This window comes from Podarcis raffonei, chromosome 10 (assembly GCF_027172205.1).
Source record: "Podarcis raffonei isolate rPodRaf1 chromosome 10, rPodRaf1.pri, whole genome shotgun sequence".
Lineage (NCBI taxonomy): Eukaryota > Metazoa > Chordata > Lepidosauria > Squamata > Lacertidae > Podarcis > Podarcis raffonei.
The window spans coordinates 47,295,438-47,310,109 of NC_070611.1; the positions used below are offsets into that span (position 1 = coordinate 47,295,438).

The 14,672-nt window shown below is 43.5% G+C and overlaps 1 protein-coding gene across 2 annotated transcripts in view; it reads left to right on the forward strand.

Moving 5' to 3' along the window:
• SUN2 (Sad1 and UNC84 domain containing 2) overlaps positions 1–9,353 on the forward strand; it is a 28,253-nt gene extending 18,900 nt beyond the window's left edge. For both annotated transcript variants that reach the window (XM_053407302.1, XM_053407303.1), the window contains exons 12-18: positions 939–1,104; positions 2,209–2,424; positions 4,832–4,916; positions 5,487–5,602; positions 6,100–6,267; positions 7,666–7,758; positions 8,679–9,353. In XM_053407302.1, the coding sequence (XP_053263277.1) occupies positions 939–1,104; positions 2,209–2,424; positions 4,832–4,916; positions 5,487–5,602; positions 6,100–6,267; positions 7,666–7,758; positions 8,679–8,795 (961 nt within the window). In that variant the 3' untranslated portion in view covers positions 8,796–9,353. The remainder of the gene's footprint in view (positions 1–938; positions 1,105–2,208; positions 2,425–4,831; positions 4,917–5,486; positions 5,603–6,099; positions 6,268–7,665; positions 7,759–8,678) is intronic.
• The last annotated feature ends 5,319 nt before the right edge of the window (positions 9,354–14,672 follow it).

Genomic DNA, 14,672 nt, shown 5'->3' on the forward strand with positions numbered 1-14,672 from the left:
AGGAGGGCCAGGAATGCATGTAACCTGAGAGAATTGTGTTTAAAGTGACATTGTTCTTAACTTGAAAGTGAAACTTACGTATTCTTGGAATAACAGGGTGCATGAATAACCTGAGAATTTCTGTCAATGCTGTTCATACAATTTATCACCTTTTAAGTAGTGATGCTGACATATAATGAGCTGGTAAGATGCATGTTCAGTGCTTGTAATACTTGCTTATATTACAAGTCAAACCTGATTGTTTGGCCCTGAAACCTGTAATTAGTGGCTGAAATATGGTTTTAGGAGATTGGACGGGGGGTCGCACATCATTGTTTTTAATTCATTTGCAGTTTGCACCATTGTGCTTTTAAGAAAGTGCTTTTTCTTAAGTCCTGTTGCAGTCAAAGATCAACTAGGAACTATGTGCTATTTTTTTATGGCAAGTACTTATAAAGATGCATAGTCAGTTGCTGCCCTATTACCTACATTCAGAACATCTTAACTATTTATTTGATTTTTTTATCCCTCCCTGCAGCCACAGTCTCACAAAGAGACATCCATGAGATCGACAGCAAACAAGACATATTGGAAATCAGAGCAGATCCACACCATCCATTTAAATCACATTCACACACATTTAAAGCACAACTTTCTCCAAAAGTTCCTAGGAACTGTAGTTTCACCACCTTGTAGAGCTACAGTTCGCAGCACCCTTAAGCTACAGTTCCCAGGCTTCTTTGATGAAATGCATGTGCTTTAAATATACGTTGAACGTGCTTTAAATATATGGTGTGGTACATAGCTTGGATTAGGCTGTCTGGTATGGGTTAATTTTCATGGGGTGGCTGTTGACTGATCTTCACAGCCGAACATAGTTTTTGTAGAACATTATTGGTGGAGGTAATTAAAGATACCACCGACTCTGAAGCACCTGCATTTTCATTTTGCTTTTGAAGCTCTACACAAGAAGGTCTGATGGGTAATTTCCAAAAGGAGATGGAAAGGCTGGAAGCGCAACTGACAGGCCTGAAAAAAGAATTCATGGTCTTGGCCTCAGATCAGAAAAGGTTGTCAAAACACGTGGATTCTTTGCCAGGACAGATCAAGGAAATGCGGGAAGATGTAAGTTCATTTTATTTTATATATCATTTATTTAATACCTTTCCTCCAGCTCAAGCTGATATACATGGTTTCTCATCTCTGCATTTTAAGTCTTGCAATAAACCTGTTATTCCAGTCCAAGGTCTCCCAGTGACCTTCATAGCTAAGCCTTTCTTGGAAAGCTTTTATCTCTAGTGTAGTATAGCCAGGGAACTGGAGGTCTGCTCCTTTCTATGTAGGAGTAGACATGAACCAGGCATGGAGAGCCTCAGGGCCAAATTAAGTCTGTCGGACATCCTAATTTTTCCTGCAAGGCTGTTTTCCCCAAACCACACTTAACCTCCCCTGACATCTGAGGTGTGTCATATGTGTGGCAGGTAAGAACATGGCTGCAAAGGAACAGTCTGGAGATTAAAGTGCATTACTGATGGGCGCTGACAGCAAGCCCTGCTTCCTGATTAGTGCTGAAAGCACATCTCATTGAAGTTATTTATTTATATTTTATTGATATTATTATAGTAAATTAAAGTAAATAAACAAATAAAAAAGAATAGAAAAAGGAGAGGATACATCAGAAACATTTTTAAAAGCAGAGGAAAGCAGCAGAAACAAAATAAGCATACAATATAATTAAGATTACAAAACTATATAAGCTTATTGTTTCCCCCAAGTATATGTTGATTCATGTGTCACTATGGTTTCGACAAATGCATTCCAAATATTTATTAAATTTGTCGCCTGTTGTCACAATGACATCAGGTAAATGACAGGTAGGCAGCCCCACATATCTGACAAAGTGGCCTGCAGGGGGTGGGAAAGGTCAGTGTCCAGCCCACGGATCAGCAAAATGTCAAAATTAAAAGATGTCAAAAGATGAAAAGCTACAAACATTTTTGTTAAGTATATCTGCCCCACCCATCATGCCCCTTAGATCAAATCTTCCAAGGTGGAAGCACTGCTGTTGCTGTTATTTAACAAATGTCTACCCCTCCTTTCCTCCCAAGGGAGCCCAGGGCAGCTGTTGCTTGTTCTCAGTAATCTATTTACGTTCTCTCCATAGAAGGTCTGCAATTCACAGGAGGAAAAGTGTTTATGAAACCTGCTCTTCTCTTTGTTGGATTTCAGGTGGAAATACAGTTTCCAGTGTGGCTCAGCCGATTCCTATCCCAGGCTAAAAGGGACGGGACAGGCAGTCTGTTTCTCCATCGTGAAGAATTAGAGGAACAGCTCCTCAACCTGGAGCAGAAGATCCTTGCCAAAGTCTCTGAGGACCAGCGGCTCTCTGCGCGAGATGTCGGGGTGGTACTCCAAAGGGAGGGCGTCATAGGAGTAACGGAAGAGGTGAGAATTCGTTTACCAATTGGCTGAAGTGGCTCCTCACAAAGGCATTTCCAAGAATGATGCTAAGATGGTGATGTAGAATGTTACTTTTGTGTGTGTGTATTTAGAGTTCTGGAATGTGAAAGTAATATTGAGGAGAAACAATGAAAAGGATACCTCACCCCCACTAAATTTGGCTGAAGAAATGAAGAAAGCTTTGTGGGAAACTAGGAGTGAATTTTTGTCCTAGACTGAACACGTGCTCAGTGCCATCCTGTTCTTAATTCTCAGTCTGTGTCCTTTCTTAGTATACTTAGTACAGTAAGCCTGCAATTTGTGTGTTTTTAATTTGTGCGCATTCACCTTTACGCACTTGGCAAATTAAAATAATTAAAGGGGGCAGGCATCTGGGGGGAAAGACTCTGGCAACCCCCTACTCCATTGCACCCAGCGTGTTTAGACGACACGCGATTTTGGCTTTAGGTGCGATCACCGGAATGTAAGTTATGGGCTTACTTGTATACCTTAATTCTTAGCATATGTATTTGTATGTGAGTTTGGTTGCTGGACCTAAAGGTTCTAGTAAAAAAAACAAAGTAGGTCTCCAATATCTAAAATGTCTCCAGCTCCACCTGCCTTAGCTGAGCCATAAACTCGGGCTCTCAACCCCCACATCTGCAATATGGGGCAAGGCTTTGTAAGCTGCTTAAAGAATGACTTATGTGCAGGTTGTGCTGTGAACACTGAAAATGCTGTATAAATGCCAATTATCATTATGAAGGAGCCAATGATCAGGCCTTCTATTCAGGGCTGAACCAGTCAGTCAAGTTTGTTGAGGCTCTTCCCTGCCTCCCTTCTGCTCTCATGATTCTTCCAGACCATTTCTCAACCCAGATGTCCTATGGCATCAGCACAGCCATGTCCAAACCTACCAGCCCAATGCTCCAAGCTTTGAAAATTCCCAGGGGTACAAATTTTACCCTGGGTTTGGTTTTCTTTTCACGGCCACACTATACTTTTAAGCAGATGGCTTCCCCTCAAGTATCCTGGGAGCTGTAGTTCACCCCCTCACAGCTACAATTCCCAGCACCCTTAACAAAGTACAGTCCCCAACAGTGTGATGCAGCAGCAAAAAAAAGCTAATGCTATTCCAGGCTACATCAATAGAAGTATAGTGTCCAGATCAAGGGAAGTTCTAGTACTATTCTGCCTTGATCAGACCACACCTGGAATACTGTGTCCAATTCTGGGCACCACAATTTAAGTAGGATGTTGACAAGCTGGAAGGAGTGCAGAGGAGGGGGACCAAGATGATGCAGGGGTCTGGAAACAAAGCCTTATGAGGAGTGGTTGAAGGAGCTGTGTATGTTTACCTTGGAAAAGAAGAGACAGAGGAGATACGATAGCCACCTTCAAATATCTCAAGGGCTATCACATGGAAGAGGGAACAAGCTTGTTTTCTCCTGCTCTGGAGGGTAGGACTCAAACCAATGGCGTAAAGTTACAAGAAAGGAGATTCCAACTAAACGTACAGAAAAACTTTCTAAGAGTGAGAGCTATTCGACAGTGGAATGGTCTCCTTCGGAAGGTGGTGGACTCTCCTTCCTTGGAGGTTTTTAAGCAGAGGTTGGATGGCCAATTGTCATGGATGCTTTAGCTGAGATTCCTGCATTGCAGGGAGCTGGACTTGATGACCCTTCGGGTCCCTTCCATCTCTGTGATTGATTCCATACCTTTGACAACAGTGCAAGCAATATTTTGAGTGGCATATCAGCGGCCATCCATTAGGTGGCACCGTCAGCCATCCCTTTGCTCCCTGACACACTAATAACTCTTAACTTTGCTAATATATTTGCCTGCTGGATATTAAGCCTCAATTCTCATCCTAGGCAGTATCGGTTATTGACAAAATAGTGATCAGCTCTGCAGGGTTTGACAGTTCCTTATTTTTCAGGATGTCACTAACAGTGTAGTGTGTAAGGCAGGAAGGAATGGTTAAGTCACAATTTATGGGTAATGTGCAACTAAGTTCACTCAGAATAGACCCATTGAAACTAATGAATATGACTAAGTTGTGTCCATTAATTTCTATGGGTCTACTCATGGAAATTAATGACACTAACTTTTGATATCACCCTATGCCTCTTCAACCGAGTAAAAATGTGGCATGATGTTCCCAGGCAAATTTTTGGCACAGCAGCCCCACCAGTCCATACGGTGCAGGTCTTATGTCTTAGTGGTGTGTTGATGCACCACTGATATGCAACCAGTCTCAGGATTTGCACCAGCAAAGCTATGCCTGAATTCCTCAGGTAGCCTTGCCATTTGCACGGTTTACCTCTAGCCTGGCAGAATAGAACAAAACTGGAAAATAAGTTTTGGAATCCTGAGTTCTAGCCTTACATTCATTCCCTTTGTCTTGTTTCAGCAAGTTCACCAAATTGTCAACCAGGCCCTGAAGCGCTACAGCGATGATCGCATTGGAATGGTTGATTATGCTCTTGAATCTGCAGGTATGCAAACCCTGGCTACGCTGGTCTTTCTGTCCTGATAGCTGTCAAGAAAGGTGGCCCGTGAGCTAGAATTGGCATAATGTTGATTAAATGATTTTGATTCCTTCCTGCTGCAGGAAGGAAGTGTCTGAGAATCTTCTATTTCACGTTAAAAACAACAACAATCATGCTTCTAGCCCTCATGGTGGCAAAGAATAACCTAAAACTTTGTTGCCAATTTCAGTTATAAACTGAAAAACCTGAAAGGGTTCTCCCTCTGCATATCCACACCTATTTGTTTCTCAAATTTCAGCAATTTTTGTCTCTTCTGTCTCTCCCACAAGATTCAGCTTTTGCCCTCTCCCAAGAAAAGTCCCTAAACCCCAATTTGCCCATTCAGAATAATGCATGCAAATATGCATTGAATAGCCTAGTTGCAGTTTGGGAATATCTTATTGTTGGAGTGGGGAATGTTAAAGGAGTGTTCAAATCTCTCTTAGATTTATCAGCTGTCTGCATGAGCTCTCTTACTGCTTTGAGCAGAGGGCAAAAAGATGTGTCTCTCCTTCACGCATATCTTTTTAACTACAGGGGCCAGTGTTATCAGCACCCGGTGCTCAGAAACCTACGAGACCAAGACTGCATTGCTTAGTCTCTTTGGGATCCCCCTGTGGTACCACTCCCAGTCTCCACGAGTCATTCTGCAGGTAGGAAGGTTTTCTTAAAGGTACAATGGTCCTGCCCTACCTTTTCTTCGTTATCTGATTCTCCCCGAAGTGTCTGGTTCAAATCCACAATACCTCACCAAGCAGATTACCTTTTTATTTAGACGTTCATCCTAGAAGGTTGGTATGTATTGAGAACATCCATGTTATCCTCAAAACTACTCTATAAAGTAAGCTGGGACAGAGTGTATGTGTGACTGGCCCAGTAAACTTCATATGCAAGCAGGTATCAATATAGCGGTCTTGAATGTTGAGCTGGACAAAATATGCTTGTTAAATACCTATTAACAAATGTTTAAAAGTCCCTTTGCCCTGTTTTATATGGAATACAATAACGGTACCACAAGGTGCCAAGGGCTGTGTTAAATTTGTGAACCTACCCAGAGATCACTGTGTTTTCCCTCCTGGTTTTGCATATTGGAGCATCATCTCTGCTTTTAGATAGAATGGTTAAGTCTGTGTGTTTGATTTAATTTCAGCCAGATGTCCACCCTGGGAACTGCTGGGCGTTCCAAGGCTCCCAAGGCTTTGCTGTCATTCGCCTTTCGAGCAACATCCGTCCCACAGCTGTGACGCTAGAACACATCTCCAAAGCCCTCTCTCCCAAAGGGACCATTCCCAGCGCCCCCAAGGACTTTGCGGTCTATGTAAGTCACTCTTTGCTTATTACTGAGGGGGACGATGTCGTAGATTGGGCAAGTTTAAAAGAGACACACTGGAGATAATTTCCCATTCTCAGTCAGAAGAGGGAGGCTTCTCCCACACTTTGCTAGCAGGGGTTCCAATAGCATCCAGGGCTTTTCCACCAGAAGAGTCTCCTCAGATTTTTCTCTCTCTCTCAAAAGTACAGCAAGATGCCCTTCATAAATTTGCCCAACTGGGTGGTCAGATGCACAGCTATTTAAGGCCCCATCTACACTATATACATTTAAACCAATATTATTCCACTTTAGACAGTCGTGGCTTCCCTCCCCCCAAAGACTCCTGGGAACTGTAGTTTGTGAAGTGTGCTGAGAGGAGGCCCCCATTAACCTTACAGAGCTACAGTTGACAGATTTCCCTGGGAAAAGGGACTGGTTGTTGCTCAGCATCTTTAGCAAATGGTACTTCCCAGTAAGCTTCATGGCCCGGAGGGGATTTGACTACAGGGGATTTGAACCTTGGTTTCCCACGTCCTAGTCTGACACTACACCACACTGGCTCTCAGTTCAATCATATATATCACTTGGTGTCCTCCAAGTGTTTTGGACCACAACCACTGTCAGTTGTGCTGGCTGAGGCTGATGGGAGTTGTAGTCCAAAGAGCCCCATGTTGGCCAAGGCTGAAGTGCAGTGTGAATACAGATGCACCAGGCAACCCAAGAGTCTGGGGTGAAAGGAGCCATTTGTTAGAAACCTTGGGATCATTAATGATGAAGTTTGGGTTGGTACAGCCAGGAGCCAAGACTGCAGGAATATGTGCGATGCACACTGACGTTAGTCTTTGTCCAACTTACACTGCTGCAACTCCCCCACCTCCCTAAGAATCCTGGGAACTGTAGTATGAATGTCTTGAAATTTCATTTGGAGCCCAAGGCCTGTCCTGCAGAACTTCAATTCCCAGGGTATTCAAGAGGGAAGGAATAAATCAAGACAGTATAAGACACTGCAGTCACATCACACTTTCACAGCACATGGCTTTTCTCAAAAATCCTGGGGATCGTAGTTACCCCACTCTCAGCACCCTTAACAAATGACAGGTCCCAGGTGTGGAGGCGTGAGATTCCAAAATTGCACCTCTCTTTGGGAAAGGAGGAAGAGGCATTGACGTTCATAACTACCATCAGCCTTCTTTCTCCACCCCCCTGCTGCTCCCATTTGTCCCTTACCTCCTCATAGCCCTGTGTGTTTCATTTTGGCATGCAGCCACAAGACTGGCCTTTAACCGCACTTGTGTCCCTCTCCCCTCTCTGATCCTGCGGTTGCTCTGATCTCCCCACGGCCCTCCCCTCCCCATTCTCTCACCCCCTTCCCTCCTTCTCCCCAACCTGTTTTTGTTTCCACAGGGCTTAACAGAAGAAGGGCAGCAAGAGGGCACCCTCCTTGGCCAGTTCACGTACAGCCAGGATGGGGATCCCATTCAAACATTCCACTTGCAGGTAAGGAAGGAAAAGGTGCAAGGTTTGAAGGGTAGTGGTGGGTCGGAACCCTAGCCAAGGTAGAACTGGAGAGTGTGGTAGCTTTTAGGAAGCTACCTCAGACTGAATCAGGCGACTTGGTCCACCTAGCTCAGTATTGTCTACACTGATGGTCTCCAGGGTTTCAGGTAGGGCAGGGGCCCCCTCTCAGCCCTACCTGAAGATGCCAGAGATTGAGCCTGGGACCTCATGCATGCAAATGCTATAACTCTTCCCCAAAGGAAGCTTTGGTTGGGTTTTAAGCCAGGGATGGAGAAGCTGCAGCCCTCCAATTGCTGCTGAACTCCTATCAGCTGCTGCATCAGGAAGGCCAGTGGGCAGGGATGGTTGGAGTTGTAGTCCAGTAGGACAACACCCCCCCCCAAAAAAAGTATTGTATAAAATTATGTATAAAAAGTTACAGGACATTAGCAGGAAGCAATGCAACATGTGCTGATTAGAAATGAAGCAGTAGTATAGGATCAGCATTACACTAGCCATAGCTGTATGTGTAATAAATAGGATCAAGAGAGACTGAAACAATTCATTTTTGTACCTCAAGTCATCATAGGACTCGTTTGTTATTTAAATTGAATAAATTAATTGTATTGCAGCACATGCCTAATATTTGGTGATGCTAGGCATGGAGTAGTCAGATAAATTTTACCTGTGGTTGCGGCAGGAATAAAGAGGGGCTATTGAAATACCCATCAACAACTCGGCTCAGGGTTGTACATCTTGTTAAGAGTGGGAAGGTGGTACCTGGGGGGTGTGAGCAGTGCCAGAGCATCTCACAGAAGAGGGTGGTGGTGAAGACGGCGGCATGGCAGCCCTCTGTCTCCAATATTTCGCCTTTCTCTCTTCCCTTTTCCCTCCCCACTTCCCCTTTTTTCCATCTTCAGGATGAAGGCAGGATTGCAGCTTTCCAGCTTATTGAGCTTAGAGTTCTCAGCAACTGGGGCCACCCGGAGTACACCTGTATTTATCGTTTCCGCGTGCATGGGGAGCCGGTCCCTTAACCCCTCCTGCATGCCGCAGCCTTGCTCACTGGCTACCTCAAGTTCTGCGCCTCAGACTGACAAAAGGCAGACAGAGAAAAGCAGTGTTGGAAAGGAGAGCAACTTGGGATGAGTGACGCTTCTTTTTGTTACGAGGGGAAGCATGGAGACTTCAAAATTCCTATCCTGGTCAATTGGTTCTCTCCTGAGGGCAGGGGTGGGGGTACCTTTCGGTATGCAGAGGGAGAAAGAGGGCTTCTTGATTTTTGGTATTTTATATTCAGCTTTTTGGAAAAAAACAAAAGCCTATGCAGTTCATCTCTTCCCCCTCCACCATCAAGGAAAAATAGTTTCTGGGTGTTCCTTTAGAAAGCTGTGCCATGATACTGTCATAGTTCTATCAGTGTTTATGTAATTATATTTGGGGGGGAGTGTATCTATGGATTCTTTCTTTGATAAGGGTAGTAGGAGACCCATGCTGTTGTTTTTCCCTTTCCTGGGTTGGAAAGGTTTAATTTTTCGTTTATCACACTGTAAAAAGTGGTTTGGCGTTGGCTGCAAAAGGAGCCTGCACAGTAGGGGGAAATTGATGTTTATTTAAATGAGAGGCTGCAATCCTAACCAAGCTTACTAGCAAGTAAGCCCCATTTTGCTTAGTGGGAATTACTTCAGTGTGAACATGCATGGGCTTGCCCTGTCAGGTTAAGTATTTAACAACAAAGGCTGGCGTGTTGAAAGATGGGAGAAGAGTCTACTTTACAGTGCTCAGAGTTGGTTTTCTAATGGAACTGCTTAGCTCTGCTAGTATGTATCACTGTTGGAACTCATTCCCATTCTACAACACTTAATTTTCTAGAGGGAATGAATATTGTCTGGCCAGCACGGTCGTGGGGGGGGGGTAGCTGCTTGTTAAGTGGCAAGGGAAAGCATTCTGTACATGTTCAGAGACACCCATTATCTCAGAGAATGTGCCCCAATCTTAAAATAGAGCTTACAGGGCCTTGATGAGCCCTGCTTCAAATAAACTTCATTTTCCTCCATTGTAAAGGAAACAAGGGGTGCTTGGCTCTTGTTCTGCAGGTTTTAACTCACATGCTGCTGCAATGCCCAGTGGGTTCATATGGTCAAAAATCTTTCCACGTTTCTGCACCTGATCCCCACGTGCAGTAAGACAAAGGTAGTATAAGCAGCTCAAGTTCTGAGGTGATACAATGGACAGCCTTGCATTTTCCCGTTCATACTGTTAGTAGAAAACTAGCAGAGGAATAAAGGTGGGATTTCTCTCCCTGCTATGCCAGTTTTCATTTTAATTTGCAAAGGGTATTTTTAAAAATGGCATACATACCTATCTTTACTCTGAAGTGGTACACTCTCTGTGATTGCCTCATTCTTCTGCAATATATAGACTAGCCCATACGGGAAATCTCATGACTACTTGGGTAAGGTAACAGAGGTCAGAATTTGTTACATTTGCTTAACATTAATATTCGCTGACTAGTTATTTATAGTAAATAGGTATCTGTAGTTGCCAGCAGTAACAGTTGTACTCTGGAGGGACAGCCTTCCTGGTATGGATTCAGTATCTCATAAAATAGTGCCTTCATCTAGGCTTTTACCAAACTTAAGGCTGAAAACACATGGGCAGTGCTGAGTAATGAAAATTTCTGAACTGAAATTAATGTAGGAGCAATCAGGGTTTCTTTCCTACCTGCCTTTTATTTTCAGGGCAAGCTGGCTGTGCAGAGTTCCGATAAGCTAGTACTTAACATAAGCAGGAAGCTGTGTCCTTCCCACCTCCCTTCCAGCTATCTGTGGAGAGTGCTGATTGCCACAACAGCTGGCCCATCGTTTTTCATTTGGGCTTGGCCATAGCAATAATGTCCATTTAGGGATGGCACCAAATAAAGATTTAGAAATATAAGACATACAGGCATTTGGGAAACTGGCAAAAGCTAAGTTGTGCCCGAAAAGGGGAGCGAGAAGCTGCAAAAATTCATACTGGCCGCAGATTTGTTATGTCAGTGGAGAAGTCAGTGTGGCAGGAGGAAAAATGTCCCATAGCAGAAAAACCCACTCTCACTTCTGGAGGGAGAAGCATTGTCTTCATCCTAAATCCCAAGAGGAGTGGGCTAATGCGGTGTTCAGCTTGAGTAGTTCCCCAAGCTATATAGAATACAGCTGGTTTCTCAACTATATCGAGGAGCCAAGTAGACTCTTGAGTAAATATGATCAAGGGCACAGCCGCACACCTTTTGAGGATGCTATGACAGGAAAGTGGTATTAGTTATGTGTAGAAGCCACTTTGGCAGTATATAAATTAATTACATAATGACACACATCAAGTAGATTCTAAGAAACAGAACATATCCATAAGGAAATAACAGTATTACGTGGGTCTCACAGCTTCAGTGTTAAAAAAGTCATAAGGATTGATGAAGGTAGCTCAAACGACAAGAGGGCAGCTTTCCTGTTTTAAACCTGAAACCAGGAGTGGTGGTGGGATTTAGCACACACTCACCTCCACCCCAACAACAGCTTTTGCCTGGATGCTTCTGGTAACACATAATCCTGATTATAACTAAAGGGCCTAGCATTGCTAACACATATCTATCTATGCATTCTTGCTAAGCTACTGCGGAAGTACATCAACACAGTTTATCTGCTAAGCATTTCACAGCTTCCCCAGTCTGGTGCTGTTAGCTGCTCCAGCTAACACAGCCATGTGGTTTGCAGGATCAGTTAAGATGACCTGCACTATTAGAAGAGGCACATCATTTTGTCAGGGTCCAGTGATAACTGCTATGCTCTTTGGTCTATAGCAGAATCCTTGTGAGGTGTTTTGATGCCCTTGCATGCAACAAGAGAATAAAGGCCAGTTCCAACAGTTCTTTCCTAGAAAGCAAGTAGAAGGACCACATGGTCAAAAGCAACTCTTGCTTTGTATCAGGCAGGAGTTGCATAATCTGACATGCAAATTTAGCAGCATTCTGGAAGGCGCGTGTGCGGTTTGCATTACAAAAATACATTGGCCAGGTTTTCCTGCTTTTTTCATCTGAAATACAGAATAAGGGCTAGGAAAAAACCAGGCTTGTTACAGGAGGGTGGATTGCAGTTAAACCTTAGGAGAAACTACTTTAAAGGTAAGAGCAATCTGACAGTGGAACCAATTGCTTTGAGGGGTGCTGGGCTTTTGCTTACTGGATGTCTTTGAGCAGATAGCTATTTGCTGGGAGTGATACAGCTCCAGATTCTCTGCAGTGATGGGGCAATGTTGGGGGAGGTAGCCTGAAAGACCCCAGCTGATTTTGAAATTAGGCAATTTTGAGGCTTGTTTCAACTCACCATGCTTGGTAGGCAACCTGTTGTGCTTCTACAAAGCACTAGGTCAACTTATGGTGTTTGGGGGGGGGATTTCTAATAAAAACTTGTGTGTTTTTTGTAGGCAAAAGAAAATATAGGTCTTACTCTTGTCTTTGTACTCTCCAAAAGATGGGGGGTGTAATAAGCACTGATTTTTACCTGTTCTCTACTCCTCATAAAAGAGGTTGATGGCTAGGTTGTACTTGGGAGGAAATGGAGAGAAGTCTGTTTAGGGGTGTATAAATCCCATGTTGATCATTGTGGGGTAGTTTCCCGCAGTTGGGCTCCATACAAGCTCTAGTAGTTGCATGGAAAGAAAAGATATGTTTAACAGACCCTAAGTGCAACAAAGTGATTAAAAATCTAGAGTGACCAAATGAACATTCAGTGAGCTTATGAATGAATGCATTTGGAAAAGCATGAAGATTTCCTGGTCCTAGGGTCTGCTCAAAGCCACATCATGCAAAGAGTCAACAGTTGAAGAATGCTGGTGAGTCATGCACATAATGGCTTCATGAAACTGTAGGCATTTCATGCTTGTGTCAGCTCCCTGACCAGTAGCAAGGTGCTCAGATGGCATTTGCAAGGCGAGAGCAAGTAGGAGGCACCTTCCAAAGCATGACTTCTTTGCCCACTCCCTTTACTTTTGACCTGGCCTGTTGTACTCTGTAAAGCACCATGCACACTGATGGTGCTGTATTAATAATAATGCTTCTCCTATGAAAACAGTTATGTACAAAGTGTGCTTGGATTTGTATCTAAGACTGTATGTAGCCTGTTGCAAATGCTGCATTGTTCCGTTCCTTATTTTCTATCTCTGGATTGTAATTTATGCCTATGCAAAAGAAACTCAAGACAATAAACAATTTTTTAAAAAAGGGTGAAGCTGACCATTGGTGAAGAGGGGACACTTTTTGGCCAGGGTGAAGGCTAGAAGCATTAGCGAGAAGAGACTATGCTGTAATAAGTTGCATTGGAGCTGTTGTCACTGTCGTCCACATTTCTGCTCCTTCTGCCTGAGGTTTTTCTTTAGTCCACTGCTTTCCCTGGGAAAACCCACTGTTTGATGCTTGTTCCAATTCAGCAGTAATCTGCAGAAAACTTGATTGACATTTGTTCCAATTCAGTGATACACAGCAGGTTTTCCCAGGGAAAGCAGTGGGACTGAAGAAAAACCTCTGACAGGAGGTACAGAAGTGTGGATGAGCCCTCAGTCAGTGCAGGACACACACATTCAAACTCAACATTATAAAGCCAATTAGGAGAGGGGGGAAAGGAGAAATCCCCCCTTGTGTATTGTTTATAAGCCTGCAGGCAGAAACTGTCCTGTTTCAATTGATTGTTTGTAAGCTGCTCTGGGACCCTTTTTGACTGAAGAGTGGATACAAATGCTCTTGTAAAATTCAGCCAATGCCCTTATTTTTAATTGCAGCAATTTTGATGAACCGAACAAAAGCCTGGCTCTTATCTGTGCCTAGATGGGAAACAGAACAGGGTTCATGACTGCAGAGATGTTTGCAGGTTCTAGCCCATTTCCAGCACAGTTGTATTTTACAACTACTGCAAACCACTAACTTGGGAGACTTTGGTAATTTAAACACTATAAAAATGCCATAAATAAGCAAGTGGGACAGCTGAATTCCAACTGCATTGCCTCCTGGTCCTTGCAAACCACCATTCAATATATTTTGCTACTTAAGTTTAAAGTACAATTTAAGCCACTCTGAAAACCGCTCCACTTATAAGAGCAGGGTACAAGTACTGAAAACAGAAGTGTAAAAAACTAAAACCTACCATTCCAACATATTTACTAAATGTTAAGTTCATTATCTCCAGCTCCTATCATCTGAAAGATCACCACCAAGGTTTGGCAATACTTAATCATTTTCCATGTGTTTGATAGGCTTAACAGACCAGCAGCATTTCTCCAGCAGATGCACCTTCTCACAAGGAGGGAGGATGCTACAACTAATGACGTTTCCCCATGTGTCACTATTAAGAGAGAAGCCCTTTCCTCCTATTAAAAATTTGGCAATACCTTTCGGCTTCTGCTTAGGTGCTGAAGTTCACTGGTATACTGCCCGGTTGCCAACTTTTATTGCTTTGCCTTTAACAGCTGCACGAATAGCAGGAATTCAGCAGATGGGAGCTAGCATGATTGAAATGCAGTGGTTAGAATGTCAGATAAGGACTAGGACTGGGGAAGACACTGGTTCAAACCCCCACACTGCCATATAAAGCTTACCAAGTGACCTTTGGTCTCTGCACCTCACCTACTTCATAGTGTCATAGTGTACACTGCTCCCCAACCTTGAGCTGCTTGGAGAAAAAATGAGGGGAAAATGTAAAATACCTATTGCCAACACCAGAGGGTACAAAGTTCACGGGCACTGGAATATGTAGATGCTGTTCACCTGAATATTACACTGATAAACTACCTCCCTCCTTAAAGTTTTGTACTCTTGTCAATAATAGCAAAAAATATATAATGAAAGTAGGGGCTCATTTTGCATAGTGAGCAAAATGACCCTTCTTTTG